Source organism: Arvicola amphibius, chromosome 5 (genome assembly GCF_903992535.2).
Source record: "Arvicola amphibius chromosome 5, mArvAmp1.2, whole genome shotgun sequence".
Classification (NCBI taxonomy): Eukaryota; Metazoa; Chordata; class Mammalia; order Rodentia; family Cricetidae; genus Arvicola; species Arvicola amphibius.
This window is the reverse complement of record NC_052051.1, coordinates 70,907,355-70,919,594: the sequence shown is the minus strand read 5'-3', so window position 1 is coordinate 70,919,594 and position 12,240 is coordinate 70,907,355. Positions and strand designations below refer to the sequence as shown.

The following is a 12,240-nucleotide window of genomic DNA, read 5'->3' as shown; positions in this document are numbered from 1 at the left end:
TGAAATGTACAGTGGCTATATTTTTTTCTTTTTTAATTGACAAAATTGTATATATTTATGTTATATGATATATTTATGGACATGTTAAAAAAATCTCCATAAAAATCTTAGAAAGCAAAACTCAACAACACACTGAATTAATAGTGCATTGTGCCAAGGAGTAAGAAGAACAGTCCCTAAAACATAGTCTTAAGATAGATATATAAGAACTTAATAAAACACAAGCTCAAGGCAGGGTGGCATAGCAACAAAATCAGGTGGGTGTGGGCTGAAGAAAATGCTGACTGTATGATATACTTAAGGACTAGAACCAGATATTTTTCAACTTCAGGCAATATTACGTAGTTTGCTAATTTCAAAAATATAGCAATTTCCATTTATTTGTTGTTTTGTGATAATAAAAATGGAACCCAAGACTTCAACATCTTAAGCAAGCACCATCCTTCCTTTGAAACACAGAGCTGAGTGTAAAGGCAGTGGTTGTGACAGTGGGATCTAGACCATGAAACTAGAGTTTTGACCATGAGAGGGGAGCAAATGTACCGAGACTGGTGTTGCGGGAGAAGGCAGTTTGTCACCTTTAACATAAATGTGGAAAGAAGACCACTAGGAGTGGGAGGGCAAAAGGGAAAGGGGTAGAAAGGGGAGGAAAACAACAAGAAGAAATTTTGTTTATTTAAACTAAAATTTGTTTATTACATTTTAAAAAAACCTGATTTTCTCATATGTCTAGACAGGAGTACCACTGTGTGTTTACAACACATTAGAGCTTTGTACACTAATACACACCTATTAGACACAAGGGCAGTAACAGTTCCTTTACCTGTTTATGAAGAAGCTAATATTAGGTAGCTTCCTCATTCATAAAGTACATCAGTCAATGACAGAAATTAAAATTCAGACTTCCAGTGTCCTTGTTCTGCACCACTTCTATCACTATTTATTCATTTTACGTCTGGTCACTGATAGCCTTTTTTCTCACATGCACAAGACTACCATTATATAAAAGTAATTCAGGAGTCATCATACAGGAGTTCAGTGTGAATCATAAAACATACAATGAGGGGCAGGATTACATGGGAAGGATATCATTTTTGTCTCATCTATGGAAATAGCAAACACTAAAGCAACATTAATCACAATGCTCTTTTCAAATGAACAGCATTTAGGACATGGCCAATTCATTCTTCTTTCGATGGTGTTTAGTCTGTTACATACAATACCAAAATAGATACAGTCTAAAATATTTTCCACAACACAGACCCCAAGATCAGTGCTCTAAGCAAGGTAAAAAAATGTACCAGGTTCTAAAAATTCAATATTTTAAGAAAAAAATATAAATATATACACACTGAATCTGTTCACTGGTCAGTATTCTTTTTTGTTTTTATTTTTTTGAGACAGGGTTAGTCTGTACAGCCCTGGCTGTCCTAGAGCTTGATCTGTAGACCAGGCTGGCCTCGAAGTCACAGAGGTCCACCTACCTCTGCCTCCCAAGTGCTGAGTCCAGTATTTTTTTTAAGCATGGCTGTCATTTATTTTACAGCTAATATCCACTTATGGGTGAGTAATGTGGGTTACCTCACTCAGGGTGATTGTTTTCTACTTCCATCCATTTGCTAGTATTCTTATTGTAAGCAAAAATATTTGTTTTATATGAACTCAAAATGTGTTCGATTTCTGCTGATTAGAGAATTTGAACAATGAAAGAAGCCTGGAAGCAAAGAGCACACAAGCTTACAAAGATGTTCAGCATCAGAAAAATTTGAGTCCATCCCTAGTAAAATAGAGAGAGCACTTCCCAGCCATCAGACAGAAGACAGGAGTCTGGAGAGATGGCTCAGCAGACAAGAGCACTGCTTACTCTTCCAGAAGACACAGGTTCAATTCCCTACCCACACTCACAACCACCTCTAACTCCAGTTCCAGGAATCCAATCTTCTTCTGGCCTCCTTAGCACCAGGCATGCGCCAGATGCACAGATATGCTTGCAAGCAAAAATATCCAACACAGAAAATAATAAGACTTTTTTAAAAGATTAAAAAAAAAAAAGAATCAGTAGGGATGTGGAAAAGCTGAATTCCTGATACAGTACAGATTAAAATTATAAAATGTTATGGAAACAACATGGGGGATCCTCAAAAAATACAAAATAAATGGCTGAAGAGATGGCCCAGCAGTTAAGAGCACTGACTACTCTTCCAGAGGACCTTGGTTCAATCCCAGCACCCACAAGGCAGCTCACAACTGTCTGTAACTCCAGTTCCTGGAGTTCCTGGGGGTTCGACACCCTCACACAGACATATATGTGGGAGAAACACCAATGCTCATTAAATAAATATAAATAAATCATTTTTTAAAAATTTAAAATAAAGCTGGGCAGTTGTGGTGCACCTTTAATCCCAGCACTCAGGGAGACAGAGGCCAACCTGGTCTACAGAGTGAGTTCCAGGACAGCCAGAGATACCCAGAGAAAGCCCAAGCAACAGAAGGAGGAGTCCTGAGAGACAGCTGCACCACCGCAGTCCTAGCGGCACTGTTCACAGCGGCTGCAGAGATGAGCTTTCCAGGAGTCCAGGTGACAGAATGAGAAAGAACAGTGGTACTGGGAACCAGGGTTATAGGGTCTTGTTTAAACAACACACTTGGGATGCGTAAGATGAAATTCTCTAGCGAACAATACGAATATACTTAATACTGTGAACTATATACTTGAAGAGGTTTGGATGACAAATACGTATTTGTCAAAAAAAAAAGAGAGAAATATTTTTCAGAATAAAATTCTTTTGGGGGCTCCTGAGATGACTCAGTGGGTAAAGGCACCTGTCACCACGGCTGACATTTCCCAAGACCCACCTGGGAAGAAGAGCCCGCCCTCTAAGTTATCTCCTGACCTCCACTCACACTGTGCCAACAAAAAATTGAATGTAATAAATAATAAGAGAAATCGATCATAATTTTTGTACAGAGTATGGCAGAACATGTTTGTAATCATACTACTAGGGTGCTGAGGCAGAAGAATTATTGAAAGTTCAAGGCCAGCCTTGGCTACATAGCAAGAATAATAACAAAAAATAATTATATTTTAAAAAGTGAATACTAATATTAAAATGTTAGCACAAAAGGGCTGGAAAGATGGCTCAGTGGTTAAGAGCACTTGTTCTGGCAAAGAACATGGGTTCAATTTCCATCACCTACATGGTAGCACACAACGCCAGTTCCAGGTCATCCAACAGACACACATGTAGTACACATATATGTGTGCAGGCAAACCGCCCACACATGTAAAGTAAAATAAATAAAAATCTAAAAAAGAAATCCCCATAAGCTCTGTTTAAAAAAAAAAAAAAGATGTGTGCCAGGTGGTCCACGCCTTTAATCCCAGCACTGTGGACGCAGAGGCTGGCGGATCTCTGAATTCAAGGCCAGCCTGGTCTACAGATAGAGTTCCAGAACAGCCAGGAATACACAGGGAAACAAAAATAAATAAATCAATGCATGAACGAATGAATAAATAAAGTAGGTAAATAAAAATTTAAAGTGTCAGTTCAAGAGGGCAATAGAGTTTACAAATGTAGTCCTCCTGTTTTCCTAACACAAAGGAACAATACTGACCAAGTGTGTCCAAGGCAGAACATATATAGAAAAGGATTAACTAATTAAAAATAATTCCAAACTGTAGTTTTTTAGAAATATCACATCCAAGGCCAACAAGATGGTAAAGGTACAGAAAGATGCCTGGGCTACTACATCAATACAATCCTCACCTACTAAGCACTGCCCCCAACTTCAAAACATGTATTATCATTCAGAAGGTCTAAAATTTGCTGAGCATAGGAAATGAGCATGACTCCAATCTCGGTACTCAAGAGATGGAGGCAGGTGGATCAGGAGTTCAAGCTTCAGTTACACAGCAAGGTAAAAATCAGCCTGGGCTATATAAGACTGTTCAAAGCCATTAAGATACCTCCCAGTAGCTGGGTAGGAAAGCCGTGATAGAAACTTTATAATATGCAGCTTATAACACTAATGCTTTAAAATAGCAACTACAGCTGGGTATAGTAGCACATGCCTTTAATCACAGCATTCTAGATCTCTGCGCATTTGAGACCAGCCTGGTCTACAGAGTAAGAAACAGGAAACAGCCAGGGTAACATAGAGAGACTGTGTGTGGGGGGTGTTTGTGTGTGTGTGTGTGTGAGAGAGAGAGAGAGAGAGAGAGAGAGAGAGAGAGAGAGAAACTCATGAGAGAGAGAAACTCAATGTGTCAGAACCAGATATATCAGCATGTATCCATGTCTTTATTATATTTTATTATACCTGTAGAAATGTAGACCATAAACACACACCATGTATTTTTTAGTTTTACCATGAAAAGGGCATGAGAAAGCACTGATACTCTCATATCAATAAATACACTTACATTAGCATACAAATCTTGTTTGCTAAATAACCATTCTCAAATAAAATAAAGAAATTGGGCAGTGGCTATCTATGCCTTTAATCCCAGCGTTCAGGGCAATGACAACTTTCAGGAGTCTCTTCTTCAACTTTCATGTGGGTTCAGGGGACTGAACTCAGGTTGTCAAGTACCCACTGAACCATCTTGCTGGCCCCAAAATGTCCTTGTATCTAGGAAGTGTACACAGAACTATTTAGAGGTAAAGGGGCTTTGTTATCTGAAACTGTGTGTGTGTGCACACATGTAAGCGTGTGTGTGTGTGTGTGTGTACAGAAAAATGTGTGGGAAAACTAAGGAGGTAAAATGGTAGTATTTTATACGTCTAAAACTATTTCAAACTAAAAAAATTGAAAAAATATAAAAGAAAAAATACCTTTTCTATTATTTCTTGTACTTTACAGGTCAGGCTGGGGCTATTTTTGTGCTGGTCAATGCACGCTGCACAATGCATCCCACTCTACAGGCACTGAGTAGTTTAGGAAACAGTCCTAATCATTGACAATGTTACAATTTCTATTCCTGTATTATTTTTACTGGTAACATATCTTTTTAGATTTCTAACCATTCATGATCACAAACATATGATGTTGTATCTCTAAAACTCAATAAAAAGAAATAAACTGCTGATACTTGCTGCTCATCCACACTACAACATGATGAACTTTGATTGGAGGTTGAATGGGGCAGGGAGGGAGATGAGAAGGCTGGAGAAAATGGCTGAGGGAGTGTTCTTTGGAGGATTGATTCACCAGTGTAAGAGTTATGACTATAATCAAAGTGTTAGAGTAGTATGCTTTAAATGATTTAAGCTCAAGGCCAGTCTGGGCTACAGATTAAGTTCCCAGCCATCCTAGGCTTATATAGGAAAACTTTATCCTCCCTCTCTCCAATATTCCAGGGGGTGAAAGGGAGGGAGGGAGAGAGGGAGGGAGGAAGGGAAGGAGGGAAAGGAGAAATAAAGTAGAGTTAAAATTGCTTTGAAAGCAAAAATGAGAAGGTATAGTGATGTGGGAGGGTCTTCTGTTTGAGTTGATTTCATTGGTTAATAAAGAAACTGCCAGCCGGGCGGTGGTGGCGCACGCCTTTAATCCCAGCACTCGGGAGGCAGAGGCAGGCGGATCTCTGTGAGTTCGAGACCAGCCTGGTCTACAAGAGCTAGCTCCAGGACAGGCTCCAAAGCTACAGAGAAACCCTGTCTCGAAAAAACCAAAAAAAAAAAGAAACTGCCTGGCTCATTTGATAGGCCAGCCCTTAGGTGGGTGGAGTAGACAGAACAGAATGCTGGGAAGTTAGTCAGACCACCGTGCCTCTCCTCAGGGAGACAGTCGCAATGAAGCCAGCCACCAGATCAGACATGCTGAATCTTTCCCAGTAAGACACCACTTCGTGGTGCTATACAGATTATCAGAAATGGGTTAGTCAAGAAGTGAGTAAAAGGCTGAAACTAATGGGCCAGACAGTGTTTAAATGAATACAGTTTGTGTGTTGTTATTTCGGGGCATAAGCTAGCCAGGCAGCCAAAAGCCAGGGCAGCGGGAAACAGCCAGTTTCCTCACCACAGTACAGCAGTAGCTACTCTAAAGTAACCCCAGCCAGGCTTAGGGGCACGCACTCAGCTCTCAGGAGGCAGAGGACAGTCATAAGCTTTTAAGGCCAGCTTAGTCTACATAGAGAATACCCAGGCCTGCCTCTGCAGAGAGAGAGAGAGAGAGAGAGAGAGAGACTAAATAAGGTAACCTATATAATAAAGTATCAATCATTATGGTTCTTTGTATATGACTTAATTTTGACATAGGAATTTTACCTTTGATACTTCTTGGTCCAAGAAGAAATGAGATGTAGGTATGCCCTAAAGAAGAATTGATATCTAATTTTCATCATTCTATCTTTCTGTACTATGTCAAGAATAACGACAAGCCTCCCAACCTACCCCAAGCTGGGGATAGAACCACAACATGGTGAGAGGCCTCACTGACTTATACCCTCATTCCTACAAAGCAGGCTTTACTTCAATAGCAATTAACATCAATTAGTAATATAGCAAAATATATGTATATATATTATATTTATATGTCATATATAATTTTATATATTTATATAAAATAGCATATAACCTGTTAAGCAGGTTACTTTATAGCCCACTTTCCTGTCTCTGCTCTGAAATAGCTGAGACCCACAGGCTAAAATTCTATATTTAAAAAAAGAAAAAAAAGAACTTCATGACCTGAATATTGCCACCACACCTCATAAAAACAGCACCTTCTGCCGCTAAACCTTTCCACATTCAAAAGCCCTACGTGTTCTTGACAGAAACCATGCTCAGGCAGCTGAATTTAGAACATGCTGACCTTGAGCAAATCAATGCCCTTAGCATGTACTTCTGGCTTCCATCATTGCAGGAGCTAGACAGTCTCACCATCTATAGTAGTCAACAACCTCTGGTCACTACGCCTGTCTATTTTAAGATATCCCTACTACATTCGTGTTGCACAGTTCAAACGGGTAACACATGGATCTGTCTAAATGTAATCCTTTACCTTAGAAACTAGGATATACCTATAGTGTCCCTACCTTAAAATATTTATTTTGCTTTCATTTATTAATCACACAGTATCAAAGTGACCTTGTCATAAGCTAAGACAGAAACAGCAGGGATCAAATGATGTGCAATTTTTGAAATAAAGTAATAGTTAGCTGCCATTTTCATGCAAAAATACACCAGACATTAGGACAGTACCTAATTAAGAACTATATTATATTTATGCTAATCTATCTACTAATCATTATTATAATATTTACTAATTATTCTACCTCTTAAATCTGTCACCAAGTCCATTTTCAGTTTTTTATCAAAGCAGAATCATCCAAAACATAGGCGTCAACTTTTGTTTAGTGAATATAAATTTCCTATTTTTTTAAATTCTAAACACAGAACCTGTGACTAATCTTAGTTCTGTGCAGCTTCTGGAAGCCAGGTGAATAACCCACAATTTATAAATAAACAGAATGGAAATTATACTTAGCTATTATTCATAATTTTATTCCATTCTTAACACAGAGGCTAATATTTATGGAAAGGCCTAATGCTAGAAAACAGGATCATAAAACATTTAGCATTTTTAGATTGCTTTTCAAAGGACTCTCTTTACTCTTTTGAAACATTTAATAAACCAACAGAAATTCTCAAGTATAAAAAAAATGGGCTAATGTTGTGTTGTTGTTTGCTCTCCTCCTAAACACTTCAGTCATGAAAAGGAGGCTAGACATCACACAGCACAGAGTCTGACATGGAAATAACGCAGGACCCAAACAGAATGAAGTCATTTCTAACAAGTGAACTAATAATAGGGCCCAGGCAGCTGGAACTGAGTTTATATCATATACTAGCTGGCCAGGCAAAGCTCGGAACCCACAGTCTATGACGTACAAAGGACACGAGGAGGGAGAAGCACGATTCTTTTCATGCAGTTGAGTAAGATTTCAAAATCATTTTTCCTGGGGGGAAAAAATCAGCTAAAATTGAATCTTACATTTCAACAAACTAGGAAAAGAAAAAAGAAGAGTGGTCAGGAGGACAGAGCATCAAGTAAATCTAATTATGTGGAAATAAGTAAGGTCTGCAACCCTGCCGCAACAGCAAATTACCCTTTGGTTACTGAAAGTGTTTTTATTTATTGGTGTGTGTGTGTGCGTGTGCGTGTGCGGTGTGTGTGTGTGTGTGTGTTCTGAGACACAGTTTCACTGTGTAGCCCAGGCTGGTCTCCAACTCAGAGAGACCCTCCTGCCTCTGCCTCCCCATTACTGGATTAAAAATATGTACCTCCAAATCCAACATCTAAACAGTTTTAAGAATGATATTCTGAACTCTAATACTAGAAATAATGCCATCTAAAATATACTAAGGATCAATCAGACTACATTTCTAATTCCTAATACTTATATCAATACATTTAATTATAACTAAATAACATGAGCATGGTATCCCTTCTGACAACTTACTAATAACAAGGCACACAGAGTTGATATTTGTAAATGACCAGCTTACTTCTCCTTATTTGTGTAGGGTATTACAGAAGACTAATCAGGAAAATCAGAAGTAGTACAAAGGCAGATGAGATACCAAAAACAACTACCCCCCTGTTGGGTCAAAGTTTATAACCCACATGGCATAGCAACCTCTGGCCATAAACTGCATTTCCATCTATTTAGTAACTTACAAACAACCACTCTTGCTGCCAGTACTGCCCCTGTATTTGCTCCCACTGTGTTAGCAATCATGGCGTTATAGAGGACAAAGAAATGTCTCAGCATTCATGCTGAAATGTAAGTAACTTACTCCCTAGTTTATGAACTGGGAACTCAAATAATGAATTCAAAGGCATTTTCATATTCACAACAAAACTTTTGCCATTTTGAACCTTATTAAGCATTAGCTAGCCTCTGAGACTACAGTACTTCAGGCTAGCATTACACTAATCTTGACATTGTAGATCCATCAATAGCTGCATGGAAATTATTTTTGTCTTCAGTTTCTTCCACAAACAGCACTAACACTAAGGTAACATTACTCATAGCACAGACATTGAAAAAACTCATGGCACCTATGTAAATACATGTGAATCTTAATCATTAGTCAGAATAATGGCCTGACCTCCTAATTTCTATAATGTTGCTATAAGAGACTATGTCTTTATTAAATTACTTCTCCAGAACTAGCGATGGCTCAGTAGGCAAAGGCATTTGTCACCAAGCCTGATGACCTGGGTTCAATCCCAGGGACCCACATGGTAGACAGAAAAGACCAGAGTCCCACAAGTTGTCCTTAGACTTCACATGTGCACCACAGCATGTACACACACATAACTAAAAATGTGAAGAACAAACTTTAAGAATTAAAAATTGCCTTTCCCAATCATTGAAATGCTCCAAGAATATACAAAAACTACTTTCAAACAACACTTTTAAACATTTAAAGACTTGTAATATAATCTTATTTGTACGGCATTCTTTCCTATCTTCTGTTAACAATAAAAAAATAACCAGAAGTCTTTAGCATGGAACCAGTAGATTTCTATTGTCCCTGAAGCAATTTTATGCCTGGATTTTTCACATCTTTTTAAAACTTCAAACCTAAATAGACCTTACTGATTTCCTTATTTAACCAAAGCAGTCTCTCATCACATACTCCTATCAAATGTCACTTAGCAGAAACTCAGCAATTGTTAAACAGCTAAAAAGCAGTTGTTGCCTACCTGTAGTACCGAGATTGTAGATACGTTGAACAAACAGTCTTTGAAACATGGCTGGCCGACCCAAAGTCTATCACTTTAACCCTGTATGGCTGTCGAACAGGATCCACCAACATAATATTCTCTGGTTTGAGGTCAGCATGAATTAAACCAAGGCTTTTTAACTTCTTCAGCGCAGTGGCCACCTGCTGCAGAACGGGTCGGACCACCTTCAGGGGTAGGGGGCTGAATTTATTCTGCTTCAGAAAGTCGTACAGGTTTTGCTCCAGCATCTCAAAGACCAGACAGGTATGGCTGCGGTGCTGGAAGCACTCGTAGGCCCGCACGAAGTTGTACTCATCAGCATTCTCAGTACTGAGTCTTGCTAATATGCTCACTTCTATCTGTCCTTGGCGAGCGTAAGAAGGGTGGTTCTTCAAAATTTTGATTGCTACAATTTCATTTGTCCCTCTCTTCCAGCATTTAACAACCTGGCCAAAAGTGCCACGACCAAGAAAATCAAGGACTTCATATGTGTTTTTCATGGAGCATAAGACTTCATGCTGTACTAACTGATAATCGCCTTCTCCGCTGGTACAGTTCTGTTTCGATCCTGTAGTCGTCGTCACAACTGTCACTGGATTTCCCATGTTGGTTTGCAACATTGCAGGAAGTATGGACAGCTCATCCACAATCTGCATCGCGCCGCTGTGATTATCCAACTCCTCACTCTTGCGCTTCAATCCACATCGCTGGGGACCTTCTAGGAAATGTAACCTGTTTCTCCAGACCACAGTCCGAGGTGTCTCCACTCCAGCTTGCTGCGCTTGAGCTATGACCTTTGTAGCACCGGCAGTGTCTTTGACAACAACGGCTCCTGCCTGCAATGAAAAGCTGTGTCCTCGAGGTTTAGTAAATGGTATCTTTGTCTGAAAAGCACTACCCTTCGTGGAAGGATGAGAGTTTCCAAAGTTTCTACCATTCACATAGGTCTGTGGATAGTTTCTCTCCTGGAAAACACAACTGCTTGGCTCTACTTTGAGTTTCTTCACACTACAAAAGGCACTTGACTGAGTTTGATAAACATATGGTGGGTAGACCAAGACTTGTGAGGCCATACCTGCAGAAAAAAGAAGAAAATGTTAATCAAAAAATAGGTTGTCCTCAACTTTAAGCTGTAAGAAGAAAACTTTTAGGATCAAATTCATAATTGCTAAAATAGTAATTTAAAATTTCATTAAGATTTTTCCCTCGGGAGATGAGATCTTCAGTATCTCCATATTAGTTCTCGAGACCTCAGCTACTGGGAGAAATACTTTCTGAACAGCTACACTGACCAAGACACACTAGAAACTGCACCAACCATTTCCCCACAAAAGAAACAGTACAACTCCTTAAACAAGTGGTGCAGGTGTGGCAAAAAAAAAATTCTCTCAACAAAATATGACTTTTAGGAGCACTTGCTGCAAAGAATGAGGACCGGAGTTCAGAGCCCCGCACCCATGGAAAGTTGGGTGTGGTCACATGCATGGCCATAATTCCAGTATTGAGAACAGAGAAACAAGAATGTGGGGCTTGCTGGTGTCTAGTCTCACTAAAAAAATGGGAGCTCAGAGCTAGCCTCAAAGGAACAAGGTAGAGGGTGGCAGGAGATACCTGGCATAACCTCTGGACTCTACATGCTCACTCTTACACATGCATACACCTCACACACTCAAAATTATCAACCAGCCAACACAGTTTACAATCAGGTAGAAACGACTATGTGTGCTTAGTATATACATACATACAAGGATTAAAAGGGCCATCCTTTTCATGAACAGCTCTGATCCTATATTCTACTTGCCAAATACAATAGCCTTTCATCTTAAAGAGCATTCATTACACTACAAAGATAACTTAATGCTTTTCTATCCGGTTTCTTTCATGTTGCCTAAAATCCCAGACACTACCTGGCTTTCTATGGATTTTGGTCTGACTCTATCTAACAGTCATGAAGTGCACAATGGCTCTGTAAATAGTATCTGACTCCAGTACAACAGAGATACAAAAGGGGATTTAACATCTTACTGGCACAGCTGACTTTCTCCTTCATGACCTGAGAATTCATGTAATATACAATCCAGCAACTGCTAATCCATGTACACAAACTTAAGACACACGCACACACACACACACACACACACACACACACACCAAATCCTCAGTACCACTGCTCAAAACACATTAATTACAACTATTTAACCTACCCCAACTGTTTAGTCTATCACACAACATGTAAAACAAGTGAAAATCACCATCTGACAAAACTTTAATATCCGTGTTCTTTCCTTGCACACAAAGTCCCACATGTTTCTTTAGTTATATCCTTCTTTGTATCTACCCCTGAGCACACTGCAAACTCCTTTAGGATCTGACCAAAATAACTCAGTACTATCCTGCTTGTGTACCACAAACCTTCCAAGAAGAGCTAGGCATTCAGAGATTCAGAACATCCCCACACACACTCTTCTCCTTTAGACTCACTTTATTGTTACTGTCAGTATATAC

At 39.3% G+C, this 12,240-nt stretch overlaps 1 protein-coding gene across 9 annotated transcripts in view; it reads right to left on the bottom strand.

Annotated features, from left to right (window-relative positions):
• Hipk3 (homeodomain interacting protein kinase 3) overlaps nt 1–12,240 on the bottom strand; it is a 94,009-nt gene that overhangs the window by 56,765 nt on the left and 25,004 nt on the right. For all 9 annotated transcript variants that reach the window (XM_038330079.1, XM_038330077.1, XM_038330074.1 and 6 more), the window contains one exon: nt 9,715–10,810. In XM_038330079.1, the coding sequence (XP_038186007.1) occupies nt 9,715–10,808 (1,094 nt within the window). In that variant the 5' untranslated portion in view covers nt 10,809–10,810. The remainder of the gene's footprint in view (nt 1–9,714; nt 10,811–12,240) is intronic.